Source organism: Sinocyclocheilus rhinocerous, unplaced genomic scaffold (assembly GCF_001515625.1).
Source record: "Sinocyclocheilus rhinocerous isolate Xijiao unplaced genomic scaffold, SAMN03320098_v1.1 scaffold1294, whole genome shotgun sequence".
Taxonomy (NCBI): Eukaryota; Metazoa; Chordata; class Actinopteri; order Cypriniformes; family Cyprinidae; genus Sinocyclocheilus; species Sinocyclocheilus rhinocerous.
In genome coordinates, this window is record NW_015656157.1 from 1,566,234 (window position 1) to 1,592,736 (window position 26,503).

The window sequence follows — 26,503 nt, forward strand, 5'->3', positions numbered from 1 at the left end:
GGAATAAGGCTCTCCGTAATAACATGCCCTTTAACCTTTAACAGCTGCCTGAGAACAAGTTTGTGTGTGAATGTGAAGCCTCAATGGGATATTAAAATTGGCAAAATCTTGTGCTAAAGATTTTAAACGCGGACAGGTGTTTTCTTCTTAATATTTCCTGTACTAGATCTTGACATTGAACTTGAATGCTAAAATTCATGAAAGGGAAATCCTTGCACCTATCAAATATAGTCAGCCAGGGCATCACAACAGCTTCAGAAACGCACACTGATTGTTTTTTTATGGATTGTCTTTACCCTTGGATCAATCTTTGGCTTGGGTAGATGTGCTCTAAGGAGAGTTTATGTGCATGTCATTGTTTTCATTTAGAGCTTTTTACTTTGCACACACTCTTCAGTAGGGATGTAACGATTAACCGCGAGCCGATTACAAATCGATTTGAATATGTGACGATTCAAATCGGTTGAGATGCTAAACAAATCGCAATTCAATTAGGGGTAGGAGTTTATATGAATGTATGGCTGAGGGGACCTTACTGGCTTTCGATGGTATTTTTTCTTCATAAGTGCAGAGCTGCTTTGTTTACAGCGGAAACCAAGGAAACGCTTTAAGCGCCACCTGCTGGCAGAGAGTGAATCTACGTCTCATTCAGCTCGTCTGCTGTTTCTGTTTCATGCAGATATTTTTTATGCATAATTTCACAAAACTAAAGTCAAACCATTCTGTTTTTGCTTCAAATTTCGAAATTATACAACCTAATTTAGATTAAAAACTGTTCATGTTGCAGCATCTTTGTTTGGATCATGATTAAAATGCAGTGGTTGCCTCTAATTTTAAATGGAAAGAGCACAGACAAAGCCTTAGTTTGTTTATATAAAGAGGTTTCTTTTATTTGTGTTATTTATTTGATTTGGGGCTTGTTTTAAAGGACAATAGAAGCAATCAAAACCAACAAAAGAGTGCTATATTAGTATATTATTATAGTGTTATATTTCAATTTCACAAAGAAACGTACAGTATTTTGTCCAAGCAATAATAAAAGGACACATTTAATTTATAATTTGTCTTAAATCTCATTTTGTTAAAAAAATTGAATTGAATCTAATCGAATCGTGAATCGAATCGAATCGTGAGTTGAGTGAATCTTTACATCCCTACTCTTCAGTATATACTGTGTTTCAGTATAAAATAATCTGGGCTAATTTGCTGATAAATTCCCTGCTTAAACACTTAAACCAGCACAAGATGTTTTGCTGGTCTTAAACTAGGTTAGCTTATCACCTAGTTGGTCATTCAGCCTGCCAAGTGCCCAAGACATTATAAAAACCAACAAACAAGATTAGCTAATCCCAGTCAAGTAAAGGCTAGTTATAGAAAGTTTGCTTGGCAGGTAACATTTCAAGTTTTCGGATCTATAATTGGTGCAGGTATTCCTGACCATCATCCTGGTGACTAAAGTGGATTTTGAGGAACTGGAAAAGAGCCTGAACCAGCCACATCGATTAAGATTGAGGTAAAGGCTTTTCTTTTCTTTGTATTTTTGCATAGTTCTCTGTGCAAAGACAACCAGCCTCAGCAGCTCTTTATTGACTGGTTTGTGGTTATTAGAGAGCATTGTTAGTGCAAACGTTAGCACTTGTCTGCGCTAGCTCTTTTCAATTGGTCCAGCAGTGTGGGAGTAGTTAGGTGAGAGAAAAATGTAGGTAGATGCTAAAGTGAATATTAGTGTTAGCATCAAGATGGATACCATTAAAATGCTAAACTGTTACTTCTATTGTCCATTTTTGGTGGCTGAAATTTTGTGGAAGTTAAGTCTTGAAAGATTTAAATGTTTTCTATGCGTTACTATGCAATGCTACTTTAAGATTATCAGGGAAGAGTGTTTGCAAAGTTAGCTAACGTTGCACACCATAAGCACCACAGCAAGCTAAATAGGGCAGTGGTCACCTACTTGCGACCACTGAGAGCCTCTTTCCTCCTTCCTTTTTCCTCTTCTCCTCCTCCTCTCAGCCTGTCTTCTCTATACCATTTTTTCTCCTTGTTTTGAAACTGATTGTCTTCCACCATCACAAAGACACTTGGTTCTGATTGATTGACAGGTAACAGAAGAGGAAGAGCACAGTGTGACTAGGGGGGTTGGATCTGCAGACAGACCCGAAGAGAAACATGATGTACGTGATGCTGTTTTACAGGTGATGAGAGATCATTTCTTGTTGGAGGGGTCTGTTGCAAAAAAAAACTAGCCAGTAGCATTCCAGTTTCACGTGAAATGGTGCGCAACCCAATTCGAGAAACACGGCACATGTAAACAAATGTACACAAGATTACATTTCAGAAGAGGAGACGTGTGTACATATGGGTCCATGACCAACTTCAGTTGCCCAGGATACATGGCCATGCCCTAGTTTAAAGAGTTATTTACATAAAAGAAAAACAAGGAGGGCAGAGAGGGCTGTAACAATACATGCACACAACCAGTGAAAAACAACAGTGACAGAAAACTCCACAAAACAAAGACCCCTCCAACACTTTTACCACCCTTCCCACCCATGTCCAATGTCCCCCGGGGTCTATTTGTCCTAGTCGCTCCCACCAATGTCCAGGTCGATCCAGCTTTACTCTATACAGTATACAATAGTCATGCAGAAAAAGTGTCCCCACCACTTCAAATGGGAGGAGTTTGTTTTTTCATTGTATTTTTTTTTTTTTATTAATGCTAGGAGCACGTAACACAATCAAGCTTTAAATAAAGAAAAAGGAAATTAACATAGTTTAAGTTTAAATAATGCTTAAACTGAAATGATTAGAAACTTGATGCATACATTGTAAATTCAGCGTACTGTGATTTCGCTCTTTTCTGTCGTCATCTTTCAATTTTTTGTTGTTGCTTTCTTCCACTCTCAAATCCTTTTCCTTTCTGTCATGTCTAAACATTCAAATGTCTTTCTTTTTATAAAGAATTATGTACCGCAATCAATCAAAATAATAGTAGTAATAATGATAAACAATTGGCAAATGAGTCAACCAAACAACAACACCAACAAAAACTATTTAACAGTATAAAGCTTCAAGTCACAAGTTCAAAAACTAACTATTATTAGTCTTAGTAGTGTTAGTGTTCTCATTGTAATTAGCATTAGTTTAATCTAAATTACATAAACTTTACACAAAACATTTGAGGTATTTCAGAATCAATTGTCAACACCTTCCTGCCAAGTCTGTGTGGTTTCCAATGGGAGAAATAAAAGAGGGAACTGGTTCAATATGTCTCTTAAAATGACCTCTTCCCCTGAATCACTTGCAGGAATTTAAATCTTTGATAATCAAATTGTCAAACTCAGGGTTTTATTCTAAACTTGTTCTGGACTAAAATGTTAGCTGAAGAGAACCAAATTGCTCCGATTAAAGTCCTGTCTGGTATTTTAGAAGTTGATTTATGATATATCTTGATTTAAATTAGACAGTGCTCCTGAAAATTGGCCATATGTGGGTACAGTACCTCGGCATATTAAGTGAAATCAGGGTGAATGTATGAACATTGAAAGATATTTTGCTAATATCTGCCAGTGCAAATAAAATAAACTGGCCTCACTCTCAAGACAAGCATAATGCAAAATAAAGCTGGCCGTTTTAAAGGGCTCTTAGCACAAATAATTACAGTTAAGTGATACTGGAGAAACGATAAAGTTGGCATTATAAAGTGCTTTAACACCAGTTTATATCAAACGTTAAAATCGCCCCCTGCTTCAATGTATGTATGCCTGCCTACTGTACATTTGTATGTTAGAGTGATTGTGCAAGGTGCCGTCCACACAGAACGCGTTAAAAACGCGATACTCCGCGCTTAGGAATGGAATATAGCGCTCGATCTCCAGACGCGTTTCTAAAACTAGGCACGGCGCCTTTAAATCGCGGCGGTCCCGCGCGAGACACTGAAAATGGCGCGAGATGCGGATCAACGGTCAAAACGCCGGTGTAGCGCGTCTTTACATAGAAAAACGAAGAAACAAAAACGCGTTCTGTGTGTAAACTGACCAAGTGTGTGTGCTTCAGTGTGTGTATATCAGAGCAGTCCCACCCGTTGTTGAAGGAAAAAGGCACTCAACTCAATCTGCATAGCAGCCGCATCCCTCAGTGTGGTGCTATGCAGTCTGACTGCACTTATATGTCACCTTATATGTGAAAAATCATTTGTGTATGTGTTTACAACTGTAACAGCTTTGGTTATGCTATTGGGCTTTTGGTATTTGGTGTGTATTCCTACCTTTGGCAGCACAGGACTGGCAGGTCAAAAAATCTTTGGTATCAGTGGCTGTTTCACAAACCACCCAGCTCAGTGAGGTAGCCACACTGGTTCTCACTACAAACAAAAGGTCAGTTTTATCAGCAAATATACATATAGATGCCCGGTGATTTGTGTAGCACAAATCTGCTCTCTCTTAATGCTCATAATCAGGCCCACATGGAATCTATGGACAAAATTCTGTGAAAGATTTTTGCAGATTTCCACAGAATTCGAATGCCAGTCATTTACAAAATTCTGCACATCTGCTGGCCACTGAATGTTCATTTATTAAATATTTTGGCTAATTTGATTATGCTTTCAGCTACACATTGCACCATGTTTGAATTTAATTCCGCTGATTTTTCTCCTGAAATTTTTGCAGATTCCATCTGGGCCTGCTTATAAATCAATGCTCAGAGCATCGTTGCATTAACAGTGCCCACTTTTATCTGTTCAGCAAGACCTGCAACATTTCCAGTAATGCTACTGTTGCATTCAAAGACACTAAAAAAAGACACCTCTCCGTTTTTGAACATCTCGCCACGGAGGTAAGGTTGTGCCCTTGTTTCACACCCATTTGGCAGGGTTTTTCGAGGATTTTGGGAGAAATTTAGGGTAGAATTCATGTTATTTATTTTTTTGTTTGTTTGTTTACTCTTTAACAGAGCCAAGAGAGAGCGATATCTTTTTCACGGTCAGTGAAAGTTCCTTCTGTTATGACCTGTGGTAGTTCACATGCAATGCAAAGATGTCCAGCTGCAGTCCTCCCAAGTTTGGTTATTCTTTTAGAAAGTCCTTACAGTGCCCACTTTTATCTGTTCAGCAAGTCCTGCAACATTTCCAGTAATGCTACTGTTGCATTCAAAGACACTAAAAAAAGACTCCTCTCCGTTTTTGAACATCTCGCCACGGAGGTAAGGTTGTGCCCTTGTTTCACACCCATTTGGCAGGGTTTTTCGAGGATTTTGGGAGAAATTTAGGGTAGAATTCATGTTATTTATTTTTTTGTTTGTTTGTTTACTCTTTAACAGAGCCAAGAGAGAGCGATATCTTTTTCACGGTCAGTGAAAGTTCCTTCTGTTATGACCTGTGGTAGTTCACATGCAATGCAAAGATGTCCAGCTGCAGTCCTCCCAAGTTTGGTTATTCTTTTAGAAAGTCCTTTTTTTTCTTTTTCTTTTTTTTAATGAATTTTTCAAATGATCAACAAGGTGCCTTACAGATGCACAGATCACAAGTTTAATAAGAAATAGAAATATTTTGTACCAATTACCCGCTTTAATATTATGAAGAGAAAGCAAGTGGGAGAGAAATCAAAAGAAAAATAGGGGTTTAGGGGTTAAAGAGGATGAGAAGCTGATTTTTTTTGTGTGTTTTTCTCTGTGTCTGTGTTGCTGTAGAGATATTTCTACCTTTTCAGTTGGTTTTATCAGACTAGCTGTACTAAATCATTTAAAGCATTGATTATTTTCATATTTTTGTTTAAAAAAAGATTCTGATTCTTTTTAAAAGCTGATTGTTGGTTGCTATGGCACATCATGCCGGTTTGGGAGTGGACTCTGGCTGAGAGTATGTGAACTTTTTTATTATATTAAGGCAAACATTATTGGCACTAGATTAAATGTAACATTTGAACTGTGTTTACCCCTTGTCCACTTTGCAGGATAAACAAAATATTTGATTTGTCAGTAAGATTTCAGTTGCATGTGGATGTAGCATTTTGTAACAAATATTTCCATACGTGTTTAAATGTGCCTAGTTGTGTTTGGCTGTACCTGTATTGACATTAGGCCTATTGTGTATCTATACGGAATGAAAAATATTCTATTATAGTTGAAATATCATAGGTTGCAGTATGTCGAGATCAGAAATGGTGCACCGTTTGCTAAAAATGGTCCAGTATTTTGTCCCCAGACTTGAAGACTGTTGTCAACTGGTTTGCTTGTTGCATTACGGACAGTTTGGATCATAAGGACACAAGTTAACCACAAGTGCCATGAAACATCGCAGTCCAGCCCTCCATTTCCATCTGTGCAAAATAAACCGCATGGAGAGCCGTGCTGGGCGAACGTGTGAGTCCTTGTTGTGGGAGCTTGTTTCATTTCACCTTCAGTAGAGGTCGATGTCCTTCGCTTTTCTGTCTGTATCGATTAGTCTCTCAATTCATTAGCTTAGCATATGATCTGAGAGCCTCAGTGAAACAACTGGCCACTAGGGAATTGTGCCGCCGTGGTCCCGAGAGTGATGATGCAGGTGGTGGCTTTCTTTGACAACTTTTGACAAGTCTTCTGTGCTGTGAGCTGTGAAAGTGCTTGTTTGTCCTCAACCGCACGAACAGACCATTTCAGCTCACTATGTGTGGTTTATGTTAATATAACGTGGTGCTTTTCCATGTGGAAATGTCTGGCTTGATTTCATAACAGTCCCAAAGTAAAAGGTTGCATTTAACGTGAAACATCGCCATTTTTTTGGCAGCAGTGGGATTGATTGGCACGCAACGGGTGACTGTGAGGTTGGACTGATCCAGTCTCAGCCACCCAGGGGAAAAGGGATTTAGATTTAAGCTTTGGAGAAGGTGGTGGCCGAGGTGCCTGGCTGGCCGGGACTTGCTACATGGCCGTGATGGTGTTCCTCATGCCAGCGGTCGACGCAGCGGCGACGTGCATTCATGAAGAAGTTGCTGACGGTGTTAAGTTCCAGGCCCAGCTGCTGCGAGATGGTCAGCTGCATTTCCTTCGAGGGCCGCTTGTTCTCCTTGAAAATGGCGATGAGTGTGCGGCGCTGCAAGTCAGTGAATACCAAGCGCTGCTTTTTGGGTGCCATGTTGCGTTCCTTGTGCTGCTCCTGTTCCTTACGTTTGCAAGCTGTGGGGATCAGGAGGATGAACAAGAAAGATCAGGGAAAGGGAAGTAGACAAAGAAAACGGAGAAGAAAAAATTCATTAGTCTCGTGTTTGCTCTATATACTGAATTGCCCTGTTTCAGAGCAAATTCCACAGATGAACGGCTTCGCAGGGAGTCGAAATGTTCAGACTCTCCTGTTTGGCTGTGGATTAATAGTGATTTAAGACAAATCCATTCTATCTCCCCGGAGGTCAAAAATCATCCCTTTAAAAAGAAGCAGACAGAGCAGGCCAGCGGTGAGCACCTCAGCCTGGTCGTTGGAGACACTACTGTTTGTTTCATTATTAATGCAGTTTGGGCTCACAGTAGGAGAGCGAGGGACTGGTATACAAAAGTAAGGGTCTTTGTGTAAGAGAGAAAGAAAGAAAAAAAGAGAGAAAGAAAAGAAAGAGAAATAAAAAAAGAGGAAAGACGCAAGGGGGTATTGACTCATCCTATTTTAGTGTGTATGTGTCTGTTTTTGGAGGTGGGGTTGTCCGCAGAGACTTTGGTCTGAATGCCCCTCCAGCAGGTCTGTAGTCTGCGACTTCAAACAGAGGCCACTGGAGGGCACGGACCTAAGAGAGGCAGAGTATTTTCAAACTGCCTTTAACTCACACCACCACCTCCCTGTATATGTTTCTGTCCTGGCAATGCAGAGAGAGAGAGAGATTCTGGCTGCCTACTTGAGGGCAGTAAACACAGCGAGTGTTAGGAAACAGGAGTATGCCAAGAAATGGTTTGGTTCGTTTACAGCTCACAAGTACAAATAATTGTATTATGTGGAAAGGCAATCAAATGCCTTTTTTCCCAGATATATATATAAAAAAAACATTTTATATTTATTTTTACACTATTTAGATGTTTTTTAATTGGTTTGTTTTCCAACGCACTCACAGACCTTTTGCTTCTCTCAGCGTTTTTGTGAATGGATCATTCATTTCTTAGCCTGTAAAAGCAGCAGCTCTTTGCGTCTTACTCGGATTTTATCTGTCTGTGTGGGTTTGTGGAGTGACTGGAGCCAAACTGTGGTGCCATGTATCTAATTACACTGAGCTGAGGCCCATTGATCACGTCACCTCTCGCAGTCAAATCTGTTTACTACAGGCGTCTAACTGCCTGGACCGCATCCATCATATTCAGATTCCATATCAGCCACTCTGCGATTGCACACACGAGCGCGCACACGCTATTAAATGCATTGTACACTTGAAGTGTTGCCTACCGTTTAAATGTTGACGGTACTTTAACGTGCCTATAATATTTGTTTTCGCATAACATTACTCCTATCGCATAAAGGTGTCTCGGAGCGCTGAGTCTTAAGTGAATGATGCAGCTTTAAAGCCTTTTAAATTGTAATGAGTCGTCTGTGTTGCTCGACTGAAATAACCACGCCTGAAAAAGCAGACCTCAGCGTATCTGACGTAGACGACCTTTCAGCTAGATTTACTGGAGCCTTCTGTTTTTGAACGTCATTTGCCCTTTGACAGTGGTTTTCAGTAGGCCTAGCCTACTCAACCACTACAGATATTTCATATTTATATCCAACAAACCTAGGCTGTATTTGGTGTTAATCTACCAACAGGTGTCGCTGGCGCTATTCCCTGGTGTAAACGGTTTACAGGCGTAAGATTTTGTAATCAATATTGATCGATCGGTTGGGAAGGGGGCCCTGATTACTGAACCAAGCTCGGCGTAGAAAAGGAAAAAATCGATAGCAGCAGACTTTAGAGCTACAGTGAGCAGAGAGTGGGACAGAAGCAGAAATATATTGTAGGCTACAGAAAAAAATAAGTCAATGAGTGACAAATAATGAATTGAAACATTCGGATGGGATTTTGACAGTTTCTACTCGCTTATTAGCACGTTTGATACATTTCATAAATTATAAATAAAACAAGACTGACTGTAGGCTTTCTTTCTTTCTTTCTTTCTTTCGTTCTCTCGGTAGCGATCTATAAATATTCAATATGATATACTGGCAGAATCTTGTTCTGCTGCCTATGATTATACAACATTATACAAACTATATTTTAAAGTTATTTGAATTAATTACACTAAACAAAATATTGAAGGGTTTTCACCTGGCACCTCTGCTGTTGCAGGTTACAGCAGTTGGGAGCAACGGTTGTTGCACTAAATGGGTGCATTTTCGTTTTTAAAAGGTGATTTTTTTTAAAATGCAAATCTCTTTAAGATTTTTAACATTGGGTCATACAAAGGAATGCCTTTAAATATGAATAAATTCAATTGTGTTGTGCCTTCTCAAGTTAAATGTAACAATATGTTGCGATATAGCCGTCTTTAAAAAATTAACATTTGACGGTATAACAGGGTTGACAGTTTTACAGTTAAATTTCGTTTAGCCATGGCTAGACTTGTACTCAAGTTGTACTTTATTAGAAAAATTATTTAAATCTTATATTTGTAAATAGGCCTATCCATTTTTTTAATAATAAGTAGTTAATTGTACAATGTCATGATAATAGTGTTGACTACTGACCAAAAATATTACAAAGCGATAAAACGAGAAGACCCTTGTTCTTGTTCATATTGTTACGCGTATAGGATGGAATTGTACATTATTTAATAATGACAGTAAGAAAAAATGCGATTATTATGATTATTTATTTATTTTTTATGATACACATAGTAGGCTACTTAAGCTTTTCATTGTTTACACATGAAAGGGACACCCTTTTCGTGAAATGACCCTTAAGATGTTCATGGCAAATAGGCTAAAATGGTTAAGTAAAAACAGACTCCGAACTTTTCTACGGCTGTTTCCTATGAGCAGGGCAGTTTCTGACTTGCCTTGCAATACACCAGTGATAGCGGGGTAGGCCTGGTGTTCAATACCGGTCGATAAATCCGTAAATAATTCGTTTTTGAAATTCATTTAATCTAATTAATTATAGTTCCATGAAAATTGTCTGGTAATGAGCCATAAACTATATGGTAGGCCTGCCTTGTACCAATGGGGCTCTGAGTCTAAATTCGAAATAATACCAATTTAATAGCACTGCGTGCTGTGCAGTGTGGGGAATGACAAATGAGGACACACTGCAGTATGATTCTGAATAATGACTAAAAAACACAGCTACAAGCGTCCAGAAAACCTCATGGTTTATGATAGTCTTTAATTAGTCTCAATGTGGGACATAGGTCAACCGCAGGTACTATAGCCTAGGCTACGTCTTTAAATTACTCCGTATTTACCGTAAATGTATGCCTAACGCTTTTTTTTTTTTTTTTTAAATGAGGCTTATCTATTCGCTGCGTGCTGTGCAGTGTGGGGAATGACAAATGAGGACACACTGCAGTATGATTCTGAATAATGACTAAAAAACACAGCTACAAGCGTCCAGAAAACCTCATGGTTTATGATAGTCTTTAATTAGTCTCAATGTGGGACATAGGTCAACCGCAGGTACTATAGGCTACGTCTTTAAATTACTCCGTATTTACCGTAAATGTATGCCTAACGCTTTTTTTTTTTTTTTTAAATGAGGCTTAATCTATTCGGCTATGTACAAGTGCGTTTTGTATTGAGAGCATTTAGATTTAAGCATTTCTAATATTTCTTTTAGCTTTTGATTTTTTAAAGTACTTTTTTTATTGTATGGCCCAGTGGATTATCATGTTCATCAACTGTGATTCGAACAAGTTTATATAAATTGTATACAAATTCAGTCTAAAATAGGCTCATTCGAATAATATTAAAAAATGGTAAATTAACGAGACCACTGTTTGAAATATGAAATCAGAATATAGAGTAGGCCCTAGGCCTTTATGCGTCTGTTTCTTTTTTGCCAAATAGTTTATTATTATTATTATTATTATTATTTGTTAGAATAGTTGTGTTAATTGGTGAGCTCTTCTTGTAAACAAGATTGTGCTCAAGGCTCTGTCCAAATACTCGACTAAATTTAGTGTAATGCAATAAGGAAAGATCAGCATGCTAATGTTCAGGTAATTTCAAATAACAGCTCAACCTATTAAGAAAGTCGGTTAGTTATTGAAGCCAATACATTATCGCTAATCATTAGCCATGAACTTACGTCAGAATCATTGCGTTGAAGAAGAGGATATTAAAGACATTATTGAAACAAGGAACATCTAAGCCACATTTATAAAATGTTATAAACTGCGACCAGTTTTTTTTTCTTTTAAAGGGGTCATATGATGTTGCTAAAAACGAACATTATTTTGTGTATTTGGTGTAATGAAATGTTTTTATGCGGTTTAAGGTTCAAAAAACACATTATTTTCCACATACTGTACATTATTGTTTCTCCTCTATGCCCCGCCTTTCTGAAACGCGTCGATTTTTACAAAGCTCATCGGTCTGAAAAGCGAGGTGTGCTCTGATTGGCCAGCTATCCAGTGCGTTATGATTGGCCGAATACCTCAAGCGTGAGACGGAAATGTTACGCCCCTCACATACTGTTGATGCCGTGTCCCGGAGCGACGAGTCAAAAACATTAAAACCCATTATAAACGAGGCAATTACTTTACAGATCTTCTTTATGCACCAAGAGCTTGTAACACTCCAAAGAGAAAGGAAAAATTTAAATCGCATCATATGACCCCTTTAATTTCTGTAGGCTAAATATAAAACGTTAATGGCCGTAGGCCTGTTTATGTTGGTCAACATAATGTCCGATACCGATTCCAATGGAAAGCACTCGATCAGCGTTCTGTTGCTATGGTAACTTTTGTGGTGACTGGAAATTGAAAGTTATATTAAAAGAACAGCAGACTTTTTTTTACCTTTGTTGCCTTAATGACCTTAATTGTTGCACACTGAGTGCAGTGTCTAAACCAGCAAACTATGTTCTACGTTTTAGATGGTTATCAGTCTTATATGTTCAAAGCTTATGATATGAATCGTTGCCAAATAATAAAAAATAAATAAACCCAAAGATTGCGGGTTCGAGTCTTGTACTGGCAGGGATTGTGGGTGGGGGGAGTGAATGTACAGCGCTTTCTCCCACCTTCAATACCCTTGAGCAAGGCACCGAACCCCCAACTGCTCCCTGGGCGCCGCAGCAAAAATGGCTGCCACAAAAAATGGCTGCCCACTGCGCCGAGTGTGTGTGTGTTCACTGCTGTGTGTGTGCACTTAGGATGGGATAAATGCAGAGCACTAATTCAGAGTATGGGTTACCATACTTGGCCACAGGTCATGTCACTTTCACTTATAGGACATTTCGCTTTAAAGGCCGATGGCAGGTTCTTGTCTTTGAGGGTTAAACGTGGGTTCATCATCACGTCTAATTGGAACTATAATAACCAAACTCCAAGGGTTCAGTCCAAGGGTTCTCGACTTCACAAAGTCTAAATAAATAAATAAATGGTGTCTTCTGTGAAAGCTGGAGGTGTATGTGAACTCTCTTGGATTTCAAGTGGGAGGACTGAGGGAGTGCAAGGATCGATGACTGGCCGCGCCGCTCAGCCGACCAGTCTGCCTAGGATCGATGCATAGAGTGTGGCTGAGCTGAAATTGGGAGCGGAGTGGCTCCCAAAGAGGCCTATCCAACGGTGGTTAAAAAGTCAGTGTGTCATGACATATTCATTGCCCTTGTATGAATATGAATTGCTTTCATCAGCAAGTGGGGTGTGTTTTGCATGAGTATGCTTGTGTACAGTCTAAATATAACATCAGTGCAATCAGAGAAATAAGTATGGAAATCTGAATTCATAATGGATAATCTGTTGAAAGTTGTGGGTTGTGAAACACTAATGTAAACAGCTGATATGTGGGGTTAGTATGATGTGGGTGAGGCTTGTTGTCTCTCTAGAACGTTACTAATGAGGTTATACCTTTTTCCGCTTTTTTCCAGCTCTCTCTATCAATGGCCTGACTAAACAAGCACATGACTTTTAAAAGTCACTCACCTTTAAAACAACCCACTGGTAGGCTACCATTTCTTTAGGACTTATCATGGATTGAATTTATCTTTCTCTCTGATTTGATTTATTGGATGTCCGCTGGTTTTATCGGCGTGACTTGGTGCAAAGGTCGATGTTTTGACAGGGGCCGATTCTGCTGAGTTAGCCGTGAAGGAGGGTGGTGGGCAAGGTAAAGGGCCAAACCTATGGGTTAACTTCTGTACAAGTTAGTACTCAAATCATTTGTTTTAAGAACCAAGCATTTCTTATTCATCTCATTGATGTTGACAGGATCATAACACAGGACTATTGTGGTGAGATCAATAATTGAACGGTCTAATAAATTGTTTAAGTTAAACATCCTCTATAGGCATATCGACACATTGGCATGTGTTTGGTTGTAAAGACTGCTTGACGTGTAATTACAGTGAAGTGAGTTTAAAAGGTCTGAAGGGTTGAGGGACCAAACACCCTCCACAAAGTCTTGATTTAAAACCTCTGAAAATACCACAGGATTGATCAATAGGTTTCATTTCTTGTGTGGACTCAAGCTGTCATTGAACACACACACCTACACTGTACAGAAAAAATAAATAAATAAATAAAGATTTCCAGTAAAAACCAAAAGTTTTTTACAACCTGATGCCAGAATAACATTTTTTTTTTTAGGTTTTTCTTTTGTTCTGGTGATCTGATCTAGAGAACCTGTTGTAACATCAAAAACAATTTTTTTAATCTGCAAAGAACCATATACAGCAAAAATGGTTCTTGCAGGGGCTTTCTAAGAAGGTGTTCCTTTGCGGAACCTAAAGGACCATTATTACAATCTTTATTTGTAAGACTAACTTAGTAACTTCAAGGAATACTTTAAAATGTTGACAAACTAAAACTCTCAATGATGCTGTGCCACTAAACGATGTTGGGCTCTGGGTTTCACAGCTGTTACAAGTTGGTTTGATTGACTAATTTAGCATGTTGTGGGCTCAATGCGTTTGTAAATGGTGTAATGGCACACCAATGGAGTCACTGCATTGTTAAATGGCCCTTGATGCCTCAAGATGTGTCAGTAACCAGCCAGTCTCTCAGTCTCTGAAGGGAACATGTGGTTTCAGACCTAGTTTGAATGTTTCTTTATGTTCTAGGGTTAGGTTTTGTTGTTGTTGTTTTGCCAATAAAAGGCTGTGCATAGATATGTAAAAAAAATGTGCATATATATTTAAAAATATATATTTTTGGAATTATGTTCTTATATGTTTGCCATTATGATAGACAGTTGACATGTATTGCATTATGTCTAATTGTAAATGGAAATGAATTTAATAATTTAAATTATATTGCACGAAATATTTACACAAGTTCTTTAATATGATGCGACCAAATAAATTACTCTAATGTAAGAAAAATAACATTTGTGCTAGCTTTCAGGTCACTCTAGGATGAATCAGATAAGACCGAAAGTGAAGTTTACTACATGCCCAAGTGCTTTGTGCCGTGACTCAATCGAGTTGGAGGCTTTGTTCTGTAATATCAGCTATGATAAAATTATTAAATCCCCCACTTGGTATAAGATTTAGTGGTGACGCAATGCAATTGAACCCTTTGATGCTCTCTTCCTTGGCGGCACGGTCTCCTTGCAATTTGATTTAAAGGTCACTCTCTCCTATCGATCCATTTTGGCGGGCGAGCACAGAGATTGATCATGAAAATCTAAGCTCGCGGAGACAGTAGGCTACTGCACGCATTATAGAGCAACAATGTTAGATCCTATGGTGGCGCGTACATAGCCTATGTTAGGCCTATTCTGTCCTCAATTATTTTAAAGAACAGGAGTAAGAAGCTGGTTTAAGATATTACACAAGATACTCTGTTGACTGCCATAATGGCATTTACTGTTGCAAATAAGGTTAAAACATCACGATGTAAAGTAGAATAAACATACGTCATATGTGGACATCAATCTAAATATGCAATAATGCCTCTAGCAAAAGGTATGCTCAAATCTACATTGTTTGCAAATAATAAATTCTTATATTCGTGTGTAGACTATGTGTTGTTTTATACAAGTACGCATAGAGCAGATTTTTTAGCAGCGTTTAAGTAACAACAAAAGTTGTGATTACCGATTAAGTCGAAATTCACTAAATTGACGCCTTTCGTTTACTGGGGTTACCATAGCAACAGTTCGCAGTTCGATTCACGCCGTTTTTTTTTTTTACACCAAACATATCAGGTAAAACGTCATTGTTTTAGATTTACCTTTTATGTTTTTAAATAGATGACCTTTAGCTAGTAGTAGAAAACAAATTGGGTTCACGCAAGACGAACCTCAACAGAACATTAGATATGAAAATACCTTTAAAAGTCGAATCCCTGTAGTTATTAAATAATGCGCATAATGGAGAACAAAACCCCTATCTTTAAAATTAGAATAAGGCAGTAGGCCAAAGGGGGAGGGACGAAAGTGAAGTTTCTCCCGTTTGGTTCAACTCGAGCTACTGAAATAGCAAACCAAGCAATGGAAATCAATACAAATTCACTGCTTGTTATATAGACCCAAACTATAATGCGAGACCGTTTACGTCACATATGGCATATACAAACCGCGGGTCTAAAGATCATGGAATTTGCTTGACAGTAAAAGATTCTCTTCGAACACACTGAAATAATCATATTTTAAAACGGCTTCCATGCATTTGTTTAACAAACAGGTGACTGCATCTTCATTTTCACTTCTGGCTCTATCAATTATTAAGGTTAACATCGATCATTTTCTTGGCCTGCAAAAACCCATCTCCCCTGAAAATGCCTCTATTCGCTAATCCTAAATCAATTTAGTCCATCCTCGTGGGCTGGGAACTGGAGGCGAGACTGGAAGTCATTTTGATGAGGAGGAGAAGGATGATGATGTTGAGCGAAAAGCAAACACTTCACTTCAAAGTGTTAAAGTGTGTATATATAACATGTGGTACGAATTCTAAATGGATTGATTGCGCTCAATTTCATGCGAGATAGGCTAGCAATTCTTATCTGTATAGGTTAACAGAAATTGTCAAGTGAAAAAAAAAACACAGAAAGGCAAGGTGGTGGGTAGAACTCTCATGGATGCTATGAAAGCAATTTAGTGAACAGGCCTTAAATTGCATTTAGTTTAAATTAATGTAAAGAAAAAACAGCAAATTTACCATCACGTCGTGGCGCATTGCATATATAAACGCATATTGACTTTAGTCTTTAATATTGTTTTTATCCTTTCCTTCTCTCGCACTCATGACTACAGGAGAGACTCCATATGATGCACAGTAAAATCTACATTCTTCCTCCTAAACGAAACAGTTGGTAAATCCAGAGTCCAATGGGAGAGAGTGCTGAGCCGGTATAATTGATAGATGTACTGGCTATCTTTATTGATCGCTGTATTGACTGGGCCAAATACATTGAGATGGAGTGTGGAATACAGCACAGATGCTGAGACGAATTGTTTTTCATCGTTAATGCAATCTTTAAACATTGCCCATTGCGCAGTATTTGAGGATTGCAATTTTTCTGTAAGATTTACGCGTCTCTATGAAACACAACCCCCAACTTCAATATGCGCTCAGTGCATAATGGCTCATTTAAATGCACTTGCTTTTGTTATTTGCATACCATAGTAATTCCTCATTTTGAGCCGAATTCAGGATACAGGACGTGCAAGAGCTTTTATTTTATAAAAGGTATTATTTTATTCAAAGAATGCCGGGGTTTGTCAAATTACAAGTTTTACAGTTTTAACAATAGTTAATACAAACAATAGTAGGTCTACTAAAAGCTACAATGTAAGGTGTTTTAAAATAAATTATAAATATATATATATATGTATGTATGTATGTATGTATGTATGTATGTATGTAGTATCACACTTTAAAGTGCTTGTGTAATAATGATGGTACCGTGAATTACCCGAAATACATAGTTTCTATACCTCTAAGTTACTACCTGTAGCAGTATAGAGTTTGTCCGTTTAGGGTAACTTCCTTTTAATAGGGTGTGGAAGAAAAAATTCTCTGTTGCCCAATTAGCTTTAACAGCAACTGCACTTAAGAGGACAATTGAATTGCGTTTAAATCTTTATTTACTAGAACAACTTTAAATGCGCAAAGGAACAATTTACATTCCATTAAGTGCTTTTCAACGGGGCATTGACTGGAACTAAAATATGCCACTATATCCTGGTTAATTGAACCCACAACTGAAATACGACGTGAGGTGATAGGTTTGGATGGGTCAGCGGTCTCTCTGCCAACCATTATCAAAGGTAATGTTCAGTATACACACCTTTTTCAATTAAATTTTACAAATTTCCTTTTCAGTGAACACATTTTAAGGTTAAAATTGCACATTTGTCTGCACTGTTTTAGTTTGAATTAAAAGGAAAAGGAAAATAAATTAAGCTGAGTAGCTATGGTGACAGGCTGGTGCAAAACAAATTTTTGTTAGTGTCTTGAAATCAATGGAATCAAATTATTTAGAAATAAATATTTTGAAAAATAAATACCAGTTTTTACTTTATTGACCTATAAGTCACTTAATGATACAATAGGCCTTCCAACAAACCTAAACACCTGCAATAGGTCACAGATGGTGTATGTGGTGTATGCTAAGTAAAAAAAATTTACACAGGCTAGGCCTAACTGATTTCACCTGCCTCCAGTCTTAAAAAACATTTTAATAATTTGAAAGTAATAATTATGTACCTATATTTGCTCAGCAAATATAGTAAAATGGAATAATTTTAGATGTCCCTAAAAATACTTCTTTTAGTTAATTTAAGGGTAGCCTACACGGCTTGTTTGTCTGATTTCTAAATGTTTAAATCATAATCTAACAGTCTGTTATTTTATTGTCTTTCTGAATAGGAACAGATGCCTTTCGATGAACTGTGAGAAATCAAGAACAACTAAGTGTATTGATTACATTATTGAAGAGCATGGAAGGAGATAAGAGTAAAATATATAGATTTGTATGATTGTTTTGATTTCCTCTTTTGCACGAGGAAACTTTAGTGACATTCACTCACCTGCAAGCCTAAGGGCCGACATGCGCTGGAACTCGGGTTCCTGCAGCCACTTCCACATTCGTCTGAACGTCTCCCGACCTGACTTGAGTTTACTCCAGGGTTTGGGATTCCGCAGGAGGTCCGAGAGAGTTCCTTGAGAGCGACACAAGATCCTCTGGGCAAATATGGCCTGTGGGATGCTGTACCGCTTTAACTCCGCCGTTATTCGCTGAGCCACCTCTTTAGTGTTGATCTCCTCCACCTGCCCTGACCCACCACCTTGTCCGCCGCCTCCTGCTGCCTGCCTATCCAGCTCCGAGAGCACCGACCCGTTCGCCTGAGAGTGTGAATGACTGTGGTGGTGGTGGTTGATGCTGTTGAGAGAAGACATGATCCCCGCCCCATGGCCCCCTAAACCCCGCGCCAGGTGCTCCTCGCTCCGGCCGAGCATCGCAGCGTGGGACTCGAAGCCTCCCGTGGAAATAATCTTATCAGTCCCCAGGTGAGTCGGACCGTACGCGCTCAGAGTCTGTTGAGAGTTGTGCAAAGACCCAAGGCCGTTGGAAAGAGGCGATAAAGGTGGTCCCATCCCGGACAAGTCTTTGGAGTAGTGGCCGTATAGGTTGCTCATGGACGCGAGGCCCCGGTCATCCCGCATCAGCGTGAAGCTGCCGCTGACGTTCCCGGCGGCGAGACGCTGGTGCGCGGGATGGTGATGAGCGTGAGGGTGGGGGTGGTGGTGAAATTTCTCTGAGACGTTGGATATGGGAGGCAAATGGTGCTGCAGCGGCGTCAGGGTGGTGTAAGTGCTGCTCAGACTCATGCTCGAATCGCACGACATGGTCATCGCTTGATGGAAAGGACCGGACAGCGAATGGTCCGTGCGATACTCCCCGGCCCCGTCCAGTATCGAGGCCATGCTGGACACCATCGCTGACCTCCCGTGCGATGACACCAAGTTCCTATGTGTCGCTGACTGTCGCGCATGAGGAGAGTTCATCAAGTCCCCCGATTGATGGGAGTGTGACACGCCGTGCAGATTCCCAATGTTTTCCATTGTAAGTTCCATTGTTGAAAGACACTGTTTTTCCTCTCTCTCTCTTTCCTTTCTCTCTCACACTCACCCTTCCAATAAATTTTAAACGATCTCAAAGCCGCGCGCCATTGATCCCTGAGATCTTCAGTGTTAGTCAATCCAGCATTTCACCACACACATGTACGTACGCCTGGTGTCTAAATGCTTGTATCTATCGCCGTGGCGCGCGTCTTACTACTGAAAGTCGAAGCTGACCGAGTGAGAGTGTTTGCCTCGTGACCGCGCAATATATTAAGATGTGCTGTGCCTGTGTGCACGGGTGCGCGCACCGCACAAAATAAAGGTTCTTCGGTGATTTCTATAGGTTCAGCAAAGAGCCTTTTTTCTATTCAGAAAAAAAATTGGTTATGTGTGGATCTTGAGGTAATTTTGTAGCTCAAAAAATTATTGATGTTTCTTTATACAAGTTCTTCAGCCTATTGGTTTCTGGTGTGTTTAAAGCGCCAGACTATAGTTGTTTTCTAAAGAACTAAAGAATAAAAATATCCTAGTGAAACTTCATCAAGATGTAAAAGCCTTTTTAAAGGGTGTAGCCTACACTCACTCTGCTTCAGACTAGGGCTGACGTCACCAATACTGTCTGTTGTAAAGACGAGAGACTTCTAATATTGGTGATTCACTTCTCACAATTCGTCCCTCTGCTGTTGTTAAATTAGAGTCCGAATTCGAGTTTTTTACTTATATGGGGTGACACCTGCACACTTTGACACTAGCAGTGTTGTTGTGAATTATTGGGAATTCCTTTATGGACATGATTCATCGGTTTCTCCTGATAAAGTTGCTTAACTCGGCGCCAGCGCGCGACATCTTAATGGTTAAATATTAATGGATTTCCCAAACCCAAAGTAGATAAGATAGTCAAATTCCTTTTGAACGACATGAGATCACATGATTAATCATATCATATTTGTGTTAAACGTTTGAAAGTTTAACAAATTTCATTATCTGAACAAATAGGCTATTTGCAGTTTTATAAGGCTTTATGTTGCGGCAGAAACGTAGCCTATGTGATTTAATTTTCGGCACCTTGAATAGCAGACAAAACAAACGTATTAAAACAGAAAGAAAGTGAGACAAAAAAGGGAAAAAAGTCAAACTTCATATTCACTCAAGTTTTAGGCTGCGTACACTTTCATTAGACAAGTTTCTAGAAGATATTTCTGTTTTGTGTTTCCATGATGCTGCATGGATGAGGATAACATGCAAATGTATCACATTCCTTTCTTTACTTAGTTGTTCCATTTCCATACAGGCCTAGCTTTCTGATTCACTAGACTTGAGCATGTATGTCTTTTCAGCCACTGAAATATTAGTAGGCCTGTTCTATTTATAAAAACACTGTATATGGTTACTGCAAAAGTCGTGGGATTTTGAAAATATACAGCCTATGTATTTATGTCTTCTTTTCGAGATAATAGTTAACACTGCTCAAATTAATTTGATGAAATGGATACGACAATGCTTAGTTGTTATTGTTTTTCCCCGATGATCACTTCCGGTTCACGCCTATTATTAATGCACTCAGTCGTAGATCAATAAATTGATCATTCAGAATGGGATGGGTAATAAATGTAATATATTTGTTTTCTCTAAGAATGGACTCGCAAAGGGAGAATCCCTATTGTCATTGACTATCATAACCTCACTCATTTATTTGACTGTATTTATTGGAGTCAATAAATAAAACGGAAGAAAAACATCGATATATTTATAGGCTAAATAGAAAAAGACCACTTTCTTTTCGGTCGAATTTCATTGAATTTTAATCGCTGGATGAGGAACAGCAAAATAGTTATATATATCAGATTAAATGATAGAAACGTGCCATACACATGGTGAGTGAGATTGTACATACTTTTGATAATTTGATTCAAACTTTTTTTCTATATAAATATAAGGGGGGAAAAGTATTTCAGTGAGATTTCAGGAAGTGGACTATTTAAATTGTAAAAATGGTTTGACCAAATGCTGCACCTAGAAACACATTTGCCTTTGTTTTAAAATTACCCATTTTTATACTGTTTTCCTAATTGTAATTACTTGTGTGGACTGCGTAGGTTGAGAGGTTGCTCATACTGCATATTTAAAATCTACCCAACAGAAATGTCATTCTTTAGGGGATAAAGATTGGTACTATTCTATAATAACAGTGTTTTGATTCTCTGAATAATGTCTAGGAGCCTATATTGTAACATTGTACTTGCTGCATAAATTATTAGAGAGCAGACCCTGATTTAATTTTCGCTCGAATATTCAAATGAGCTAGACGTACCCTGTGGCTCACATAGTATGAAATATTAAAGCTGTCGATATCTAAATAGAGACTAGGAAAGCCATAGACTCAATATTTTATTTTGCATTTCTAAGGGTGTGAGTCTACAAACACAATTGCGTAATAATAAGTGTGTTCACCGGTTGCATTATAATGAAGCATCTGTACATTTTATATCATAAAATAGCCATTTGCACATTCGATTTATGATAGAAAATTTTGTCAGAAATAAACTCTCGAAAATTAGTTATCACGGCCATAATGACAGATGATTGTGATTTTATTTTAAATTGCAGTAGACCTTCCAATAATCAAGAATCAATATTTTTTTGGAAACGAATTACCCTGAAATATTCAAAGAGCACAATTAACAAATAAAGATACAACAAAAATGTTAACTCTCCGAACTTCAAGCGAACCCTTAAATTTTTTTTCTGAATGTCTTTTTAAAGTTTTTTTCTAATATTTTTCTTTAAATGTATTATTATATATTTAATCAATTTATTTCCTAAAGTTTTGCTTTTCAAACCTGTCATTCGGATATGGGAAACTGTTCATTTAAAAGTGTGTACTGCTGATAAAATGGGTTCTGTTTAGTGTGCTTTAAAGGTCCAGGTATTCTTTCTATGATCAGTTTCTGTCACAAAGTGTGACAAAGATAGACTCAAATTTGCTTGACTGCATTAGTAGTATCACTTGGCTGATCGATCACACCCTAAAGTAAATTTACTTGAATCGGTTTATTGGCAGAAGTCAAGCAGTCCTGTTGAAACTGACCAGTGCAGCATGGAGTTAGGTGAGACTTGAAATTTATTTTCATTGGTTATTAAACTCAATGGTTAAAGTCTCTCTTGCGAAGATAAAAATATCATCCTCAGACTGAGCCCTGCTCTGCATGTGGAACCGGATTTTCAGTGTGTTCCGTGTATTTAGAGACCTGTGTATTTGAAAATGCTCTGCGAAAGAGGGCATGTGATCTATGGCTCTGGTCTCTGATCGATATATCTGCATTCTGATCGATTGGTATGGCAGAAATCTCAGGGACCCATATCAAGCTTTCCATCAGAAAACGCTCCATTTTAGCCAAACGCGGCATTTAAAACTATTTGTTTATTAAACTTAATTTCAGGATATATTTTAATCCGCATTTTATCTCGTTAGAAATGTGCTTTCTTTAACTATGTTTGTAATCATTTAAAATGGTAATATTAAATATATTAAATAGTTTAGAGTAGCCTATTTATAAAAACATTATTTATAGGCTATCATACGTTTTTGCTCTTACTGAGTTTCAGCGCCGAAAATTCTGTTGTAGGCCTAATGCTCATCACAAGATAAATATTAGTAGGCCTATATTATTAGACTTTTACAATTGTTTTTTTTTTTCTCTATTATAAATGTAAAATAAATTAGGTCACTTTACCCTCACTTTGTGTTTTCGATATTAACAGTCATAAGCTATTATTTTGTTATTGTTTTATTTCGCTTGTTCTTTTCCCACTATGTGGCTATACTATTTTCATATATCTCCTTTTTTCTTAATGTATAGCTGCACCCCGAATGATTCTAAAACACCTAGAAATGGCTCTGCCTTCTCAGTCTTATACGGATAGCCTGTATCATTTAAATATGATCGATTATATCGATTATTGTAGGCTGTTTCACAGATGTCATAGGCTATAGGCCTACTTTCCTTTTTTATCTGACCTCTAATTTTTCCGAATGAAAATGATGTTTACATTGCTCTAAGTCTGGAAGTAGCCTATGTAAACGCAGCAAGAAAAACAGGAGATCATAGCTTGTCATACAACATGTCTTTTTGGTTGTGCTGTAGGCTATATTAGGCTAATATTTATCCTAATATTTTATTTCCAGTAACTTTTTTTAAAGGATTAACTATTTATTTCAGTTTTGCCACAGTAAGGTGTGTTGACAAATAATGTAATATAATTTTGTGTTAGACTTTTGCAACTGCTAAGGCCATGAAAGGAAACATCTTCTTCAAGCGCAACTTATCTAATTTCATGGACTGTTGTCGCTCATACTGAGTAAATGTCGACATTCACAACACCACATGATTGTGTCAGACACCTCAACTCACTGCTTTTCACCTCAGTATTTTAGTATCCTTTACACAAATGCAGTAGTAACGATAAACTCTTCAACCAGAATGAATAATTCTGAAAGTATTATTTTTATATCATCCTTAATCGATCATAATAGTTCAATTAATTGAAACCTTGCTGATAACTGTGATTGGAATTGTTTTAGTATTGATTGTTCATTATTATTTCACATGTTGTCTGCACTTAAAATTTAAAAATAAATTGTGCAGTCTTCACACACCTGTCTGTGTTAGAAATTTAGTTTGGAACAAGCTTGCTTGAACTATTTCATAATTTAAAAATAAACAGCCAAACTGAATTTTGGATCGTCAAAAGCCGTATATGTTAACAAAAAGAACATATATATAGTTCTGTGGTCTTAAAAGAATCATATTCAGCATTAAACTGTTATGCAAAGTCAACATACTGTATATGTTGCAAATTGTTTTCATTTATAGCATGTAATAACTCCTGGTAGAGCAGTGAATTTACAGTCATCAATATCTGTGTACGTGTGTGTATGCGCGCACCTTCAGCTTTCAATACAAGGCTTTAGACTGGGAGAGAAATAGAGGGAAAAAAACATTCCCAGCCTCCACAACCGAGAAAGCACCGGTTGCTAGGCGACAGGCGAAGGAGAGATGGATTGAAAAGGCATACTCGATCAATTCCGGTGAGAGTGAGGTGGGAAAGGAGAGAGTGACCCAGAGAAAGAGAGGGGGAGAAAGCGATCATACTGCAATCTTTAAGCTCAGTTAAAAAGCGTTGTTCTGTAGGCCTACATCTGTCTCCGTTACTCCGTTACCTGCCGCCACTAAAACATTTACCACCTCCATTTTCTGAGTGACCTCAAAACTGTCCGTCCACCTACCACGAATAGGTCCCAACTGACTGGGGGTTTTAAAAAACGTGCAATTCACAGCCTGATTGGACAGATCCGAACAGATGCCCCCTCCGCCCCCCACTGCAAGCCACACACACGCGCACGCGCTCACACCCGCAGTGTGTTTCTGCACAGAGCAGTGTTGAGTGTATCGACTGTGTATTGATCCTTCCACTCACCTCCCTGCAGTCAGCTCTTGTCCTACATAGCCAGGCCTGTCTGATTCCTCCATTAATGGCCCTTATCCAGCGCCAATCTTTATTTAAACTGAAAGTAGGAATCAGCACCCTCCACCCCCAACCGTTGTCTGATCTTTTTCTTTCTTTCTTTCTTTCTTTCTTGTTGCTTTGGTCTGTTTTTGATTGCTCTACATGTTGTTCTTGCGGGTGCATCGAAATAGTTGTTTCAATCAGATCGAAGCGGTTTGCATGAGTTGAGTTTGAGTTGGAAAGCGATGGCGGATCCTTATCTTCGCCATGCAGAAACAAGCCATAAGTAATAAGACACTGGTTTATATCTGTGCTGGCACACACAATGGGGATTAATTGATCTCCTAATACCCCAGATAAATCAATGTCCTCACCCCCTCAATTTATTTGTCCAATCACAGCAGGTGTCATTGGATCAACGGACCTCTTCAGCCAATAGGAGGTGGACTGAGCGCTGGTTGACAGCGCTCAACGATGGAAGGAGTCAATCAAATTGGCATTGGCAAGGGAGTTGTATGGACTTAGCGCCCAAAATACTCTTTCTCAACACAAGCTGTGTCTGCAAACTATAAGAAAACACGTAGTACAATGTATAGCCTAAAGACAATGTTAGTCCAAATGCAAATTTGAAAAACAAAAAGTAGAGATTTTACCTGGTGCGGTTTTGAAGTGTTACGTGAAAGAAAAAGCTGACAGAAATGGCGTTTTTCTTGTTATTATTAAAGGCCAATATTTGCCGGAATCTTTTTTTCCTTTAAATGGATAGTTCACACAGAATGAAAATTCTGTCATCGCACACCCTAGTGTAGCTATAGTTCCATCCATAGTTTTCGTTCTTTTTCAGAACACCAAAGAAGATATCTGAAGAATGTTTTAGTTTTACCTATACGTTGTAAGTCAATGGGGTCCAGAATTGTCATGCTCCAAAAAGAACATAGAGAAAGCAATTATTTATTTATAACTGTATATACATTTACTGTGTGTTATAAATTTATAAATTATAATTTTTTTTTTTACATAGCCTAATTCATTTTATCAGAACTTTATTTTTTATTTTTTGCCACTAAATCTTTTTTATTATTTTATTATTTTTTGCGAAAAAAATATTGGAAATTAAATATTTTCAACATTTTGTTTTGCTGGTTTTCTTTGGCATCAATTTATATAGGCCGTCTACACTGACTAAAGTCTGTACATCTACAGTACATACTGTGCATAATAGAGCTGTGTCCTGCATAATGTCCCACTGACCCTCAATGCTGTTTCTATTCTAGGGATCTTCTAGATGCTCTCTGTCTCTTTGTTTTGCATCCTTTATTTTTTCCACTTCAGATTCCCTTCGTTTACTACAGTCATGATTTATCCAAACATTTTGTATCATTCACGGCTAAAAATATTCCCTTTCTTTCTCGAAATATTGATTTTGCCAGTAGCATTGTCTGTGGTGTGTGTGTGAGTGAGTCTTTGGATGTGTTTTATGGGGGTAAGGAAAGGGGGTGCCAACATTAAAGCAGAAAAGCGGGTTAAAATACTGTGGTTTTTTTCAATTTTTAATAAAATCCTTGAATCGCCAGACACCACACAATCATCTTCATCAGCTTTGCTCCTCGACGCGTCCTCAATTCCTTGGAGTGATTTGACATGTGCTTAACTTTTACCAGACAATCCCATTCAAGTACACTATGAATTTTGCAAGTTAGTCATTTGCAAAATAGATGGAAAGCATATAATTTTGCCGCAACAATCGCAGGCTCTTTTGTCGTCGGGGCATAATGGAAATGGAGGGAACTGATCAATAGGTTATTGATTTTCATTGGATGGAGTTGGGGGAATTGAGAGAA

At 38.3% G+C, this 26,503-nt stretch overlaps 1 protein-coding gene across 1 annotated transcript; it reads right to left on the reverse strand.

The window, feature by feature from the left end:
* Window positions 1-6,638: 6,638 nt before the first annotated feature.
* Window positions 6,639-19,291, reverse strand: LOC107719659 (hepatocyte nuclear factor 6-like). Its single transcript, XM_016527145.1, has 2 exons — window positions 18,119-19,291; window positions 6,639-7,149 (listed from the first exon to the last, which is right to left on the reverse strand). The coding sequence occupies exons 1-2, from the start codon at window positions 19,164-19,166 to the stop codon at window positions 6,845-6,847; spliced, it is 1,353 nt and encodes a 450-aa protein (XP_016382631.1). The 5' UTR covers window positions 19,167-19,291; the 3' UTR covers window positions 6,639-6,844.
* Window positions 19,292-26,503: the final 7,212 nt, after the last annotated feature.

Bases quoted from the DNA above. Each gene is read 5' to 3' on its own strand.
- LOC107719659 (XM_016527145.1), bottom strand. From the start codon at position 19,166: ATGGAACTTACAATGGAAAACATTGGGAATCTGCACGGCGTGTCACAC. The intron at 7,150-18,118 runs GTGAGTGAATGT...TGATCCCCACAG, and splicing joins GTCGGCCCTTAGGCTTGCAG to CTTGCAAACGTAAGGAACAG.